The sequence below is a fragment of the Phasianus colchicus genome, chromosome 24 (assembly GCF_987193195.1).
Source record: "Phasianus colchicus chromosome 24, bPhaCol1.hap1.1, whole genome shotgun sequence".
NCBI lineage: Eukaryota > Metazoa > Chordata > Aves > Galliformes > Phasianidae > Phasianus > Phasianus colchicus.
Genome location: NC_143459.1, coordinates 3,051,772 through 3,069,209, shown reverse-complemented (window position 1 = coordinate 3,069,209; position 17,438 = coordinate 3,051,772). Strand labels below are relative to the sequence as shown.

General features: G+C 53.9%; 1 protein-coding gene across 10 annotated transcripts in view; it reads right to left on the bottom strand.

The window, feature by feature from the left end:
• PHACTR4 (phosphatase and actin regulator 4) overlaps positions 1–17,438 on the bottom strand; it is a 41,711-nt gene that overhangs the window by 12,528 nt on the left and 11,745 nt on the right. For 6 of the 10 annotated variants that reach the window (XM_090124196.1, XM_090124200.1, XM_090124198.1 and 3 more), the window contains 2 exons: positions 1,794–1,970; positions 1,309–1,389 (listed from right to left, as the gene is read on the bottom strand). In XM_090124196.1, the coding sequence (XP_089980322.1) occupies positions 1,309–1,389; positions 1,794–1,935 (223 nt within the window). In that variant the 5' untranslated portion in view covers positions 1,936–1,970. Of the gene's footprint in view, positions 1–1,308; positions 1,390–1,793; positions 1,971–2,187; positions 4,245–4,288; positions 7,060–7,665; positions 10,546–17,438 lie in introns of those variants that run through there. The other 4 variants (XM_031594989.2, XM_090124194.1, XM_090124199.1 and 1 more) reach the window with 3 other exon arrangements.

Genomic DNA, 17,438 nt, shown 5'->3' with positions numbered 1-17,438 from the left:
AAAATTAACCGACCTCGTAAGAGCGGGTTTTGAAACTGCAAATAGAATAACCTACCTCCATCATCTTAATGACTGCCCCGCTGTCTAAAAATCATGGAAGTGAGGGATTAAGATAATGAGCTTTCTAATCTAACCCTCCTGACAATATTGATTGCTCCCTCATACCTTGGGTTTATGCTTTATTCAGATTATAATCATCTTCTGTTTCTTAAGCCCGATCAGATGACTGAAAGCAGAAAGCAACCCCCCCCTGCAGCCACGCTTCTGTTACACCCTCACAGTTTGGAAGACCTCTCTTCTGCCACCACTGCTTGGAAGTTTGTTGCACAAAGCCTTTGATCTCTCTTCCAGTTTCACCCCATGACCTCACATGCTTTTGCACCACAGTGAATCCTTCCTGCAGCCCATCACTTACACCCTCGGGTTGCTGTGGGTGGCTTTTATTAGAGGGCAGCTGCAAGCAACCCTGTTAGTTTTAACTCCAGCATTCAGTAGCTTGGACTGAAAACCACTTTTTCACTTCCACTTTTGTATCTTCCTTAGAAGAACCCTAACATTTGCATTAGGTTAAGTCTGCAGCATGGCTTTCGAGGTAGCTATACACTGCTCTACTCCACAGGCCACGCTGCCACCCAAAGCAGTGCCCAACACCTCCCAGCACAGCCAGGTGAGCAGATCTGCTTGAAAAGGTCTCTTGACAGCATGGCCCCAACTCAGCCATCGAGGATGGCAGAAAGCAGGGAAGGTTTCTCTGAAGGCAGGGAAAGCTTAGCTGTGATCAGCTGTAACACCATACCACGAAGGTTCCCATCTTCAGCCCCTGGAGGAAAACCAGGCAGCCTGAAGACATCAGATGGTTTCTTTTTCCAAACCCGGAGCCTTCAAACCTGAACTCTGAGGTTTGCCTCTCCTGCAATGGATGGAGTGCAGCTTGGAGCACGGACAGAACAAACCAGAGAGGGTGAGCCCGTGGTGATGGGGGGCTTGGCAGGATGGGGCAGGGCGGCTGGAGCAGGACAGGCACGAGAGGACAGGATGGGGTGACACAAGGGACGGCCCTGCCCTCCCCACTGGCAGCAGGACAGGTGCTGCACTCCCTTGGGAACATCCTCCTAACTGAGCACACTGCCTTCCCTACCAGGACAGTCAGATGAGAGAGCATATTGAAAAGGGTAAGACAGACAGACAGGAACCACACCAGCAAAGATCCCTTAAATTCATCTCCCAGAAGGGCTGAAGAGTTTTCCCAGTGGAAGGTGAGCTACACAGAACACAGACAGGTGAGGATAAGTTTGTTTGCAGACTCACCCTGCTCAGGGTCTTCCAACAGAACCCCTCTTTTTACCAGCTCCTCTCTTGGCTTTCGCATCGAAATCTTTCGTTCTAAAACTGGTATTAAATTGGAAAAAAAAAAAAAAAAAGCACTCAGAAAACAGGGCAGGATAGAAGTTCAAGAAGATACGTTGGTTTTTTTTTTAAAGGATAGGTCCTGCAGAGGAAATAAAAGGGCTTCAGAATTCATTGTATGGTACAGATTAATGAGAGGGCGGAGGGACTGCGCGCTCAGGCCTGAGCAATCCCTCCCTCCCCACAGCAGCCTGGGGAGGTTCCTTCCAGGAAGGAATTTGTTTGTCTGAAACTGCAGCTCCATGGCAAGGTGTTCTGGAGAGATTGCAGGTGCCGGCCCACCACCGATTCCTGCTCTGCTTCTCACACGTGCCAGCCCTCAGGCCTCCCCTCACTAGCTGCAGGTCTCCCAGGTGGAAAAAGGGACCCTCCCACCCCCCCTTTACCTTCTGAAGTCTCTTTAAATTTATCACTGCTTTTCTTTTTCCTCCACTTCCAAGGTTTGAAGATCTTGCCGAAGCCTGAGAACTTGCTTTTCCTCTTGGTAGGAGGTGTGGTGTCACCCGATTCCAGCACGTCGACCCCCATACCCGCATCACTCGGGGGGTGATCCACCTCTTCAGCTGCAGGGAAAGGAGCACAGCAGTTACCCCAGTGCTGCACACAGCTGCTGCCAGCTCCCAGCCCTTGTGCACGGGGAAACGGCGCCGCACGCTCATGCAAAGAAGGTAGCGAGGTTCCATGCCTTCACATAACCATCAGCAATTGGCATTAGCTTGGGGAGACAAGGGGGGTTTCCCAAGTTAACGGCACAGGGGTGACTGAAAGGCAGCTTCCTACCAAACCAAGGACCTGTGTCAGTCAGCAGTGTGACAGCTTCGCCCGCGTTGCTTTGCTGCAGTTGCAAACCTGGTGCAAGACACGCTGAACAACACGAGCACGGATGCCTTGAAGCCCACCTCTATCTGCACACAGGGAAGCTAGCAGCCCCGTTGCACCAGCTGCTGGTGTTGGACTGAGCCTCGCTGCTTTTTTCCTCTAGAAACACAGCCAGCATCGCTGGCCAAAAGCAACAGCTCCACAGGAAAGCAGCACAATGCAGCCTGCACTCCACCTATGGCGCTCGAGGTCTCTGGAGAGCACCACGAGAAGGACACACAGGCAGGAAGGGATGCACACAAAGGAAAAGCCCAACTCACTGCAGCAGAAAGCTCCTAAAGAAACAACCTGCGAAGCAGAACCAGAGCACAAACCCCTGTGCTGGTGGCTGTTCGTGGGGTGTTTGATGTACCGTAGGAGACTGCTTGCCATCAGCACAACCCAGAGCTGCCTGCAGCAGACATCACAGTGCACACAAGCAAAGCGAAGCCAGCTGGTGGCCTCAGTTTGCAGAGTGAGAACCCCACAGCTTCAGCACTGCAGAAGCACAATGCTCCATCCAGGAGCGCTCGTGGTGTGCAGAACAGACTGGGACTGACTGCACTTGTGCATCTCGTTTCGGAGCCTTCCAGCCAAATGCTCTGCAGTTTGCAAGCCTTCTGGGATCACAAAAGCCCTTTCAGTCGGTCTCAGGCAAAGCCTGCACGGAGTGCTGCAGAAAAGACAACACCCCCTGGGCCACACGGCGAGGTCAGCCAAGAATCCCTTCTCCCAGGGCTAAGAGATTGGGAAAGGAATTCTAGGGGAAAGCCATGCTGCATGCAGAACAAAGAGCTCAAAACGTATTGTTATATCACATAAATACCCACCATGGAGGTAGGCTCCAATGTAAAAAGGCAGCTCCCTGTCAGCACAGGGAAGAGCAGGCCAAGGACAGGAAAGAAATCAGGAAAGCCCCAGAGCTGACGTTTGCTGGAGCCCTACGTGCAGCTCTGCCCAATGTGGGATTCTGGGCCCTGGAGCAGACCCTATGCACACCATGCTCTGAGCACTGCTGAAATGAAGATGGGGAGCAGAGGAACAGCACAAGGAAAACCAGAGGGAATTTCAACACTGGGGATCCAGATCCTGTGTGAGTAGCACAGTATTGAACCAAACGACGGAGCAGAAGAGGAAATCCAGCCCAGGATGCAGGTTGGCAAGGAAAGGATCCACTGCTGTGCAGACTGGAGGGGAAAAACGACCTTCAGAGCCAACTGCGGCCATTTCAGACTTTACCTACAGCACTCAATGCTGCCCAGGTTCCTTTCCTCCAGCTCCACATTTCCCACAGCCGAGGGTGCCTGGGGGAGAACTTTTCCTTTTCTAATTTTTTCTCCCCTTTTATTACGTTGTTTTCTTTTTTCCCAACCAACCCCTAACAGAACTCACTGAGAGGTGGTAAAAATCCAACGCCAGCCAACTTTTCCTCAAAGAAAGATGACCAACGTGATGCCTGAGCTGAGACTTAAGAGAGAATTGAGATGGAAAGCAGCACGCATGATGTCAGCCCCAACCCAGCATGTCCTGCAGCTCTACCCTGCAATTTTTCTGCTGGGACAGAGGGTGGGAAGGAGGAAGGACACAAAAAACACACCCAAGAGGAACCGTCCAGATGCTCAGAGGCCCAAGTACCACCCAACAGGTTGCTGAGCCTACAGCCTGCGCCCCAAACCTCCCCAAAGTGCAGAAGACACAAATTCCTGCACCAGGAGCAGCTGAACAGAGGGGAAAAGCCCCCGAGTAAGATTAATCCCAAGGGGAGGAACCTGCTGCTGAATGCCATCTCAGGGTGGAGCTTCGTGCCAGGCGTGCAGGTGAATCCAACAGCCAGGTTTTGCTGTGATGTTCAGCACCGACATCCAGCGCAGCAGCTCTGCCTGCCATGCTGCCCCACCAGCCTGTGGGACTGCACTCAGAACCAGCTCCCAAACAACATGAAAACAGTGGGTTTTGGTGCTTTGTGCTCAGCTCTGTGCCTAACAGCAGCGGTGCAGGAGGAGCAGAGGGGCAGACACTGTGCCAGCGTAAGATCACAACCATTGTTTTCAGCATCCCCTTCACCCTGGGCACAATGAAGTCCAACACAGTGTGACCACCTTATGGCACCTCCAGCCCATGGGGTGACACTGATGCCCCCAAAACCACCCCCCTAAGTCTATATGGATGCATTCTGCCCCGTGCCAGGGCCAGGCTGCTTCCAGGAGGACCCACAACCCACCATCCCTTCCACTCTTCCTTCTACCATCCCTTAATTACCACGCGGACACGGGCATTTAAAATAGCCTGTTATGATGCAATTATGAATTAACATTCGCTGCTAATTAGCAGGCAGATCAGCTGCTGTAGGTGTGCTTTTAGCGATCTGCGTTTTAAATACCCTCATTGTTCAGTGATTGCTCATGATAGTGCTCACACTGCCCTGGAAAAGGACTTTTGTGCCAACCACAGCCCATTTCCAGCTCAGATTTCCACCAAGGGATGTGGTGGGCCTGGCTGTGCTCAGCACCCAGGCTGAAGGAACCTGCCCCACTGCTGTCCCAGGCTGGTAAACCTGTTTTAAATTTCTTACAAAGGTTAAATGAGGTCTTGGAGGCCTGGGTGAAGCTGGCAGTCCTCATTAGAAGGTCAAGAGCTTTCCAATAAGCAGGTCTCAGTGTGTCCCCGTGCTGCAGAACGACCCACTTTAGCCATTCTGCAAAAGCTACAGGGAAATGCCCACTGCAGGAACACAGCCCTGGAGCTGGGGGAGCCCCCAGACACCCCCCCTCCTGCACAGGAAAACCTTGGAATAAAGCCTGCTGCAGCAGTGCATCAGGCCCAGCACTGCCAGCGAGCGAGAGGAGGGGACTGTTCACTGCTTCCAGCCATTGGTGGTGCTGTGTGGGGCAGGCATTGGGTTTGGGGGGCCACGGGGGTCCCTTCCAAGCTGGGGGAGCCTGTGGTTCCACGCCTGCCTCAGCCCATGCCTCACGGAGCAGCAGGTGAAGGAAGCTGTGCCCTGGGGGCTGTGCCCTACCTCCCTATCCGAAAACAACCTGCACCTTCTCCCAGCAAAACAGACAGGTGAATGGGAGCTGTCCAAACAGCAGATCTGTGTTAACCAAAACTCTGAAACTGAAGCAAGCTCGAGATCCATCACAAAATTGGCAGCTTTCTGCCTCTTCCTGCATCCCCGGGCCGTGCCGACAAGGAGGGATGCAGCTCTCCTCGGGCATGGAGGGGTCCAAGAGCTGCCAGCTGCCAACCCTCCCCTCTGCAAACTGCCACTCGTTTGTGCTCCACTCCTGCAATTAAAATGCCATCAGAGAAAAGCTCTCCTCCTGCTGCACCCCGAGCTAGGTGTGAGCTCTTGTGCAAGGCCGCCCTGCTGCAATGTTTTTCCTGTGTCAGCGGGAGCAGCTGGAGCCTCGCAGGTGGGCTGCAACACGTCATGGTCAGCAAGGGGCTGCGTGCCATCCGTTCCCAAAGCTGCCATCAGGCTCAGGACTGCGTCACCACTGAGGAGAGCGAAGCTTTTCCTCCTGCCATGGCACAGTCAGCTCTCATTGGCTCAGAGTGGCAGAGCTGTGATCTGCGGGGCAGTTGGAAGCACTGTGTTGTTCACAGCAAGCAGTGATGGGGCCAGCCTTTAGGAAACGTGAACCTTTGTGTGATGGTTTGATGGCCTCACCGCCATCCCAGGCAGGAGGAGCTGCTGTGAGCAGGCAGAGCTGACCCTCAGCTTTCAAATCAAGCTCCAGAAGACACTTTGGTACAGTGCCCAGCACAAGGCATGGCACCAACCTCTGGAAAGGGCTGCAGCTCGGAGGGAAGGTACCTGCAGCGCTGGTGGAGAGCATGAGAACAGTTACAATGAGAAGCAAGCTGTGCTGAAGGGCGGTCAGCACAGGGAGGGTCCTGGGGAGTTTTCAAACTGCTTCAATTTGGGCCACACAGCACCACGAGCAGCACAGGCAGGAAGGAGTTGGTGTTGTTTTCGGCTGGCACACCATGACACGAGCTGCAAATCACTTCAAGACCCGAACAAAGCACAGCTGAAGGATGGGAGGAAACCAAAGCATCCCTAAACAGATGCTGACAATTCATCCTGACAATTCATCCGACATTCCCAAATGACCCAAGGGGAAGCTGCTCATCTCACGAACAAAGTGGCACAATCCTCCTTCAAGGAGGAAGGGTTGGCAAGGCCTGGGACAGAGCTGCAGGATGAAGCTGTTAGGAGGAGGCTGAGAACACACTGCTTTCCTTCCCCAAACCCCTGCAGAGCCCTGAGCTGCTCTGCCCCCATCATCTCAGCACACATTTCTGATGGAAATACTGTTAAGGCTGAATATAAAGAAGCTCTTTGGGTACATGTTGCTAGCTTCCGAGAGCAGCCTGAAAAGCTTTGTGTCCACTGCCTGAATGGCCCAGGGAAGAGGAGAACCCCGACCTTAAACCACTACAACTGCACTCACAGAGCAGCTTCAGGCAGCCCACGAGCAGAACCCCAACCCACAGTCCTACACCAGGAGAGCCCCTTCCCCCAGGAATCACCAATATCTGGTGCTTGGGGTGGGAGAAAGAGCAGATGGGGCTCCTGATGGCCCCCAGACCCAAGGGGATGCTGTTAATGGCTCCTGATGGTACGGAGGAGGCTGAAGTCCTATTTCTCCCTTCCACTCTCCCTCAGCACCACTTATTTTTAGCAGCTCTTGAACACAACCAGCCGGAGCGACCCGGGGGTGGCAAAGAAAAGCCACCAGTTTCATCTGTGCCCTAACAGCACTTGGGAGGCTCAAAGTTCCAAAAGTGAAAAAGAAAAAAAAGTAGTCCCTTGTTGGGCTGGGGGGGGGGGGGGGTGTCAGCTGTTTCACTACAAATATCAGCAAATTCCATGCTAGGGATCGGGGAGAGCAAGCAGCTCAGTGTGAGGTGACAGCATCGTCCTCATTTCTGTGCATCACAGCCCTGGAAATAGCAGTGCTGCATCCAGCACAGGTCAGCAATCCGTGTCCAATAGCTCTCATCCCCTAAAACTCAGACTCTGAGATGCAGAAAGCAGCAGGCAGGTGGCTGTCGAGGCCTTTCTCCCCCCAGCACTGTCACAGCTGCCCCCCAAGGGCTGGGAGAGCCTGCACTGAAGGAAGCAGCCCTTGGAAGCCCTTGGGGCTGAATCCCAGCGCAGCACCGGGGGAGTTTCACCGCAGCACCGGCGCTGGGCGAACCCTGAGCCACGCAGGTGAGGGATGAGCCATCCCAAAAACGCAGCCTGCAGCCCAGCGCTGGGGGAAAGAGCGAAAGGAAGCAGAGCTGTTGCTGTGGGCTCTTCCCAGCTCCGCATCCCCCCAGCTCCCACCACCCCGACCCACCTGCCTGCCCCACGTCTCCGCCGTTCCCTCGCCCTCCATTACTCACCCGCAGCAGCTGGATGGACCGGTCTGGAGAAGCGCGGCTGCCCCATGAGATCCCTTCCCAAGCCGCTCTCCGGGAGGCGGCGGGAGGAGAAAGGAAGGAATCCAAACCCTGGGAGAGCACCGGGCTTCTCCAAATGGGTCACTCCACACCCGAGGGGTCCGACACGGCGTGAGCGGAGCTGCCTGAGGACAAGCAGCCGTGGGGCGGCCCGTGGGCCACGCGGGTCCCGCTCCCTGTTCCCCAGGCACTTGATTCTCATAAATAGGCGCCCATGCCAGCTCCCCTGGCGCAGGAATGCCTGTCATTCCAGAGCTGTGCTGGCTGGGGCTGAAGCTCAGGAAGGGGAGGAGACAGCCACGCTCCAGCCACTTAGCTGCACAACCCAAAGCATCAACACCCCTCGCTCCTTCCTCACCGGGAGCGAGGAGAGCTGGGGCTTCACTACAGCACAAACCCAAACTGCACCATCCTGAGTGAGAAAGCTTGGCACTCCGAGCAACGGAGAGGTTGCACTGCTCTGAGGTTAAAGGGGATCTCAAAAAGAGCGCTGGAGCTGACGCGCATCGAGGTAGATATGCAATAAAACGCAGTTTAGTGTCAATTCTCTCTCTGCTAAAGTTCCCAGGAGGAAGGAGGAGCAGGGAGGGCACCTTTTCTTTCAATCTCACAGAGGAAAACTGCTCTTTAAGAAGGAAAATAGGAGGGTTTCTTTTTAATTCGTGCCGTGTCTCGACAGCTCCAGCTGCAAGCATCCCCTGACCCTTCGCATCGCAGCAGAGCTCAAGCACAGCCACTTGGATTCTTTTTGGTTTTCCATCAGAATTTGTTAGGATCCCAGCGACCTACAGCTGGGAGCAAGCAGAGGAACCCAAAGGAGCACCTGACCCACGTGTGGGCTGGGAGCTGGTCCCAAAAGGAAGAAGGAAGGGGACAGCTGTGACATCTGAGATCTCCACCTGAGTGACAAACACACCTGGGAAACACCGGTGCCTTCAGCCCCTCTGCTGCCATGCAACGTGCCAGCACACAGCCTGCTCCACTGCCTGCTGAAGCACAGCTGCAAGCACATGGGAGGAAGCAGGAGTGCCCCACATCTCTGCCAGCAGCAGGGCAGCAGCAGCAGGTGGAAGAGCGATGGATCAGTGCACAGAGGTGGGCGGACCAGCAAATTCCACCGCCTCCATCGGCTTCCCAGCACGGCTGCTCTTCTCACCCACCCACCTCCGGCCCCATCTCTGTGCTCAGATAGCAGCTTGCCCTGTCACAGCAGCCCGATGGGGACAGACGGACTCGCATGCTCTCTCCACCTCATTTCAAGGCTCTCTGCTTTGTCACAAAGGAAAAAAAGCCATTTTAAGGTCATTTAAATCCACTGCCAGCTGGTGAAGGCCCATAAAGCTCAGAGATGGGAGGCTGGATGCCTTCTCCAAACTGTGCATCAGCTGCACACCCTGGGAGGAGGTGGGAAGAACCTCCCTGCTGCAGAGCAGTACACTCACTCTGTAGTTGCCCAACTTCCAGAGAGCCTCAGTGCATTTTCTGCTGCATTTGTAGCAACCAAAGAGCACACGGCTTGCTAAAGCACAGCAGCGTATCAACACCCAACCCTTACTTCTACATCAGTAGAACACCATTAGGTTTCAAGGGAAGGTTTCCATTTGCAGTGGGGCAGCCCACAAGCTGGCACAGCCACAGAGATTCAGTGCTTCAGTGACTCTCAGGGCTGGGAGGGCACAAAAGCAGGCAGCAAACCACTGCCACAGCCCTGCATCACTGATGAGGTCTCATGAACCATCAGTGAGACTTCACCAGCGTTGCCCACTGATGCTTGCAGGGCTGTGCTGCTCAAGGAGCAAAGATCTGCAGATCTGCAGCTTTGGGCTTCAGGCACTCGAAGAATAGCAGCTGCAACTCTTCTTTCAGGGGGAGGAACACCAGGAGGAGCACAGCAGAGCACAGAACAGCAGAAATTTGACCCAAAAGCAACATCAGCTTTTAATGTGGACACCTGCCTCAGCACAGCATGGGAGCAGCCCACTGCTCCCCCATAGGGCATGGGACAAACCTGTGGCTGCCCACAGACAGAACCACGCCAGGGCTGCACAGCTCAGCCCCCAGCCAACCACATCCAGGTGAAAGAAGAGCCAAGCTTGGAGCGAGGATACGTCACATAGGTGCTCCCCTCTCAAGTTTCCTTTCCTCTCCACCCAGAGCAGCATCCCATTAAGACCCAGCACTGCAGCACTCCCAGTCTGTCCATACACACTGCAGGAGGAACTCTTCCTGATTGTTTCACTTTAAAAATCGAATGAAACCTGTAATGAGCACAAGTATTATTAGCTGCTCTAATAGAGACACTGTTGTTCACATTTCGGTTCGCACCGACGTGAAACACCGCATTCATCTCCAGTGACTCAGGCACTGACATCCCATGATTCAGCCATGGGCACATTAAGGACTTTTGCATTACCCAACCCTGCAGATGGAGCCGGTGGTGTGAGCCCAGCAATACTGGGCGTTTTCCTTCCCAGCCCATCAGCAGTCACTGCAGGAAGCCCAAAAATGCTCCTGCTTGAAATACCAATGGGAATTCCCAATGCCCAGGGGAGCATCTCACCGGGGCTGAAGGGAGGAGAAGAGGGGACAGCCAACTCTGGACGTCCTCCATCGCAATCTGTTCACCAAGCCAAGCTCAGCAGGTTGGCAGAATGAGGAATGAGGGTGAAAACAACACGTAGCTGCCCACGGAGGTGAGCATTCCTGGACTGTGCTCGGGAGATGTGGAGGAGTTATCCATTACAGCCCGATGGTTCGGGCTCAAAGGTCACAAGCCGACAACGTGACGCTCTTCCTTTCCCCTCATGTGGTATTAAAGCCATCCTGGTGTGGAAACGGAAGCACGTTTATTTATAAGCCAGCTGGCACTGCATTGTTCAGGTCCTGCATGCTTTGATGAAAGCTGCTGCGTTGGATGAGACAGAGCAGTGAGGTAAGTGCTCCCAAGCCACGTGATTTCCTCCGTGCTTCCTGAGACTTTTCCAAATGGGACACTCCCATGTCGCAGAACATTCCCACCCCCTCATCCCCACCAGTGGGTCGGTGAGGTGGTGATGGGGCTGGCACACCAGGCACCCTGATGCCATGTGCTCCCTGCTGGAGATGTCAGCATCCCACAGCCAATGTGGTCCTGTGCAGCCCAGGAGCTGAGCGTGGCCATCTCATACTGGAGAAGAAGCCCAGCTGGAATCCTCACAGTGCAGAGGAACAGAAGGAGCACCCACCTGTCCCAGGGAGCAGGGAAATGCTCTGTAACAGCTCTATGACAAGGATGTGAGGTCAAGGCACCCCCTGGCCTTGTATCCCAATGGAAGACGTGGGACTTGCAATGGGAGCACTGAAAAAACATACCTTCAATGCCTCCTCACCATTCGCCCTAATTACTTACCACATATGCTAAATATTTTCCTGTTTACAGATGAGGGAATGCTAAGGAATGTAATCCTGAAAATTAAAGATTCGGTCCCATCTCAGCTAACTCGAGGGCTGCGGTGATTCACAGCCAGGCTGTCCTTCAGCAAGGGAACCTCCAAAGCCAACAAATGACTTTTTGGAGCACCTTGAAGCAGCATGAACAGGAGCACTGGTCAGAAGCCAAAGGAAGCACAGATACAGGACGCATTCCAGCAAAGCATCAGGCATCAGCAAAGCAACAGCATATTCCCAACAGCGAAGCACTCGGAGGCGAGATGCCCATCTGTCACTTGCAGCTATATTATTAGGAAAACGTTAAGCAAAAACATGGAGAACATTACATTCATTATTCTGTTGCTTAAGGAAGAAACAGCATTTAGCTTAACTCCCATTTTACCCATTAAAACCCTTAGACAACAAAAAAACAAAGAGAAGAACCCACCAACCATCGTCACCCAAGGCTTCGTATTGCACAGCACTGGAAGCAGACAGACAGAACTCCACAGCTCTGGCACAAACACAGCACATCCCTCTCCTTTCAGAGGTTGTATGGGGTCTGCTCTGGCTCAACACCTCTCCCACTGACTGGGATGAGTGCACACACTCAGCTGGTTGCCCTCCTGGGCAAACCCAATGCAGTCAGCATGCCCTGCTCCAACACCTCTTGGCTTTACACTGATGTTATGGCAAGCAACCGAGCCCTCTGGCAAAGGGTCACCTGTAAAGCAATGGGACAGGACAGGCTCAGCAAAGCACTGCAGGCTGCAGATGAACAGCAGGAGGGAGCTCTGCCCACGTTCATCTCAAGACTCGCCATCCCAAAGCTCTTCTCCTACCCCCAATCCTTGCAGAAGTGCCAGTGAGCAGGGCAGGAGGATCAGCAGCAGCCTCATTTCCTCCTTTTAAGGTCTGGTAGAAGCCCCAGAAAGCACACACACCCCTCATCCCCCAAAATCCAAACTGCAGCACGGCGTTTCAGCACGTCCTCCGCCTCACAGGGCTCGCTGCAGGCACCAATTACCCTTCAACACCTCCAAGCCACGCTCTGAAGTCACATTTTTTCCCAATTACCAGCAGGCAGCACCGGTGCCAGGGCATCCCACCGCCCCTCGCTTGGCTCTGCCCAGGGAGGCTCACAAAAGCCCCATGGTTCTGCTGCTGGGGAACACCCAACTTCCACCGCACCTGCTCTGCCCTCATTATCGACCGGGCCAGAAACTCCTCATTAAAATGCAAGGCGAGTTTGGCACACAATCTCAGCTTCTGATCATCTCGAGCAGATTCGTTTGGAAGAGAAAACCAAGTTTCCTGCCACGGCGCAGGAACTGGAGGGCACAGCAGAAGATTTGGCTTCGGTCCCTTCGAGCCAACTAGAAAAATACTACTTTTTTTTTTTTTTTTGCACCCATGCAACTCAGAGCTCACATACAGTTGGCATTTCTTCCTAAGTGCTGCTTTAGATGCACACGCCGGGCACAGCAGCTCCTTCCAAGCACGCTGCGCCTTGTAACGACAGGCCTCACCTCTGACTTGCACAAATCTGCCTTCTGAAACAATGCGGATAAATATTTGCTCCATACGAGAAGACAGCTCTGAGAGGAACCATTCCAGTTTATCAACTTTGTGATTCACGTTGATACAAGCTTTGTTCTCTATTTAAGCACCGAGATAACGATGGGGAGCTCAGTCCCATGGGGCTCCCAGGGAGCAGTGGCCCATCACAGCAGTCCCACCCCTCCAGCACCCTGCAGGGCAGCAAAACCCAGCCCCACACTGCTCTCATGCAGCACCCGAGCTGTCAGCTGAAGTTTGAAACGTGCCAAGCAAATGCTTTTGTGCCAGCAGGATTGCAGCGTGGTTCGGGGCTGCAGATCATCACCTTCCTCACCCCCTTTTGAACTCGATTGCCTGGGAGAGGGCAGTGAGGGGGTTTCACCCAGAGGTGAAGCTGGACGTGAGCTCTGTGTGCCCTCCAGCAGCACAGCCCCACGGCCTCAGCTTTGTGGCAGCACAGGGCAGGGCTGGCAGCACGGAGCACACAGCCCATGGAGCATCCTCTGCTTTACTGCGTCCAAGTGTGGAGCCCCCAGTACAAGAAAGACAGGGAGCTGTTGGAGAGGGTCCAGAGGAGGGCCACGAAGATGATCAGGGGACTGGAGCACCTCCACTATGAAGACAGGCTGAGGGAGCTGGGCTTGTTCAGCCTGGAGAAAAGAAGGCTGCGGGGTGAATCATTGCAGCCTTTCAGTACCTAAAGGGAGCCTACAGACAGGAGAGGAATCAACTCTTTGAAAGGGTGAGTGACAGCAGGACAAGGGGAAATGGTTTTAAGTTGAGAGAAGGGAGATTTAGGTTGGACGTCAGGGGGAAATTCTTTACAGACAGAGTGGTGAGGTGCTGGAACAGCTGCCCAGAGAGGTTGTGGATGCCCCATCCCTGGAGGTGTTCAGGGCCAGATTGGATGGGGCCCTGGGCAGTCTGGTCTAGCATTAGGTGGGATGGTTGGTGGCCCTGCGTGTAGCAGGAGGTTGGAGATTCATGATCCTTGAGGTCCCTTCCAACCCTGGCCATTCTGTGATTCTGTGAGCACACAGCCCAGCTCTGGTCCCCAAACCCAACACTGCTCACACATCATCTTTGACTCACAGTGCTGCACAGACAATGCCATGGCAATTGTTTACAGTGTCAAGGACATTTCATATAATTAAAGGAAACGGCCCAGGATTAGATAATACCAACAGCCTGGGAGGCACAGCTCGTCATCACCTTGCAGCAAGCTCTCCCCCTGAGGTTGTTACCACAATGTGAGTAGGACCCCCCCTCACATCTCCCACACCAATTCCTCCGCCCTGATGCTGCTTTTGGGGGCCAACACAAAAGCATCACGATCCCAAAACAGCAGCTAAAAATCCCAAACTGAGACCACCAAACACTGCAGGTGGGACATATGGATAAATGCAAACAGGGCTGTTTATCACAGCCCGCTGGGACCGCCTTTGGTACAGCCAGCTCCAACTGCAGCCTGAGCCACGAGCTCTGCAAATATTTGCTCACCTTCTCAACTGGTGCAGCGTTAAGAGTTACAGCGTGCTGCTATTCCAGGTATGTGAGCTAGCAAGCTCACAGCCAAGCCAAGCAGGCTTGCTCATTAGGGCCTTCCTCTCCTCGCTGCCGGATCACCTTGGTTCTCGTGCTCTCCTGACACAGCAGTGGATCACACAGATGGCTTAGGGACCCTCAGCACAATCCTTCTGAAGACCCACCAGCAATTGGTGCCCAGAACATCCCCGCCTCCCGCAGCCCTTCCCCATAGCAGAGGGCTCCATCCTCACAGCATCCTCGTGGCTCCTCAGCACTTCTCACCCTGCGACCCGATGCTCTGGGGACGCAGTGCCAGGAAGGAGTGACAAACGGATGCCTCGTTTCATCCTCGTCCTTCAGGTCTCTGCCTTAGAGATGAGCTCCAGGGATCTCTGCTGCAGAGGAGGGAATGGCTTCTCAAGATGAGAGGATGCTCTGCGTCAAAGCTGCTTTTTCCTCCAAAAGAAATACTGCAGTGCAAAGCACCCAAGGGAAGGCTGCTCAGTGCTGATCAATGCTTCACCCCGAGCAGGCAGGGAATGTCAGGGGTGCCACTCACTGCAATAATCCCATTACAGAGCTATCTGGAGCAAGCAGTTTCCTCCATATTTGCAAGATAACGGGATTAGCCTCGTGTTCAACATCATTTCAGCCTAATAATTGCAGCATCATTCCTTAGGCCCCGCTGCCATCGACTCAACAGGGGATTTCCCCCCCACCCCAAACAGACCCAGCTTTGAAAGCCCTTCATTAGCATCGGCATCTTAAGTTAATTACTCGGAGAGATTTTCCATTCCTCCCCAAAGTGAAATGCAACTCAACCAATGCATCTCACAGCGCTCAGACAGAGCCGGCCGCTGTGCTCCTCACAAGAAGACACACTGCATCCCCTAAAGCCTCCCCTTATTATTCCCGACCTCCCCAGCTCCTCGCAGCCCCATTTCCCCATTATTTCCCCCATTATTCCCCCAAATATCACCCGGAGCTCCGCCGGCCGCCCCCCCCCCCACGGCCGACTCACGGTCGCCCCCTGGCGGCCGCGCCGCCGCACTGCAGCGCCCAGCCGGGAGGAACGGCGCTGTGCCACCCGCAGGAGGCAGAAGGGAGCTGAGGCGCTCAGCGTTTGTAAGGCACAGAGGAACGAAACATCCCCGTAACCCCGCTGCCAAGTCCTTCAGAAAGCCAGCAAGGACAGCCAGGATGGAAGGCTGCTTTTCCTAAGCTCTCCTCACACCCATTAACCTGTGGTTATCACCTGCCTGTCTCAGCCCCGCACTGCACGAAGCCAGCCCAGGACGTGGGCTTCATGCTGTGTGTGAGGAGACAAAAGCCACCTCCAGAAAACAAGAGCCGGGCTCCTTCCCAACGCTGTGCCAAAAGCAGTTTTGTTCAGCTAACCCCACCTGCGAGGGCAGCAGCATCACTGACAGCATCCCTCCCCAAGGGCTGGGTTTGCCATTCATCCACAGGCACTGCTGCTGTGTGACCCAAAAAATGCTAACAACAATGGCTCCATCTAAAACGAGCATCCATACCTCTGCTTCCAGACAGGCTTCTCTCCCAGCCCCAATGAGATCCACTACTGAAATCAGGTGGCAAATGACACAGAACAGCACTGCAGAGGGCGATGCGAGCGTCAGGTCTGAGCTGAGGCCCTCCAGCAGTGCCCTACTTACAGCCACGTCCCAGAGAGTCAGCCTGGATTGATTACACGTCCTATAGAGCCTTATCTCTCAGTACAAGGAAACTGTTCAACTCAATCTGAGCGCTGCAGCAGGTGCAACACCTCTCACTCAGTGCCAGCCTCCTCCCTTTACCTGGCTCCTGCCAGCCCATCACGCCAGGTATCACATTCCCACAGCAGAGCCACCAGAGCACAACGAGCTCTGCTCTCTTCCAGGCAGCACAAACTGAGCACCCACAGCTTTACAATAGCCCAGAAAGGGGTGCTGCAATGCCAAGGTCACCTGCAGAGGCAGAGCAGCGCAGGCATCCCACGAACCACCCCATGCACCCTGGGAACTGCAAGCTGAAGAACAAAAGAACATCAGGGTTGTGTCCCAAAGGCTTTTGCTAACCTGCCAAATGCACTCACCTACTTACAGTAATGCTTTCAGGCAGGTCAGCCAGTGCTCTGTGCCGCACCTCGTTTAAAAGTCAAATGGTCCCAAATGAGATCAGCACAACCCTGCAGGAAATGTGTCTCAGGCACATTTGGCCTCTCGCAGCACAGCACACTTCAGCCATAATTAAACGTTTAATCTCAGGCACTTTGGCCACTTTGGCTCTTCTATTGTATTGCACTAAACAGTTACACTGCTGTATACATAATATATTGCATCTCATGAGGGAACTGTGGCTCGTGCCTTCCTGGAGGACAAACCTTCCCTGCAGGGCATTACCCAAAGGAGCAGCGTGGCTGTGCTTTGAATCAGAGGCGATCTGCAAATCCATCTGCTCGTGTGATGATCGTGCACTCATTTCCCAAACTCTGGGGCATCTGCTGGCATTTGTTCAGCCACGCATCCTGCTGGGAGCAGTGCTGGTAGCACAGCAGCATTCCCAGCCCCTTCCTCTCCTCGGACTCCATTTGGAGGCCCAGTGTCCAAAAGCAGCAGATCCATATCACGCTGGTTTCCTTACGAGGCACGCAGCCCAGCAGCCAGCACAGATGATGAAACAAACTGCTGCTTTGTCTACACAGAGCTTAAGAACTCAAGGAGTATTTCCTTTTTTTTTAGCTGGAAAAGAACTGGCAAAAAAAGTAGCACAGCAGGAGACGGAGGGGATGAAAGTCGGTCTTGAATAAAGAAATAACTGCAGAATATCCTTCAAGCATCCATAAACTCCAAGTGTTATTCTAGAACAGCGTGTGCAAGAGGCTGCTCACGTTTTCCCAGTTCTCTCAGCAGATGCCTTCAGCTGCCCAAAGGGTCACCCCAGTGCCACCAGCAGAACCGTAAGTAGAGCACTGAAGGTTGAAGGAGAGCAAAACCTTCCTTGGAGGAAGGCTCAGAGCCTGCTGGACCAGCAAGCTGCTCGTTCTGGAGCCCTTGGCCTGTGTCCTCATGAGGTCACAGCACCACCACTGCATCACTTCCCTGAAGGAAAGGGCTGAAATACAGTTTGTGCCACCTTGAGAGGGGAGCAGCTCATGGGAGAGGGCAGCAAACGTGGTGCAAACACCCTGAAAATAGAATGTGATGCTGCACCTCCCTGCA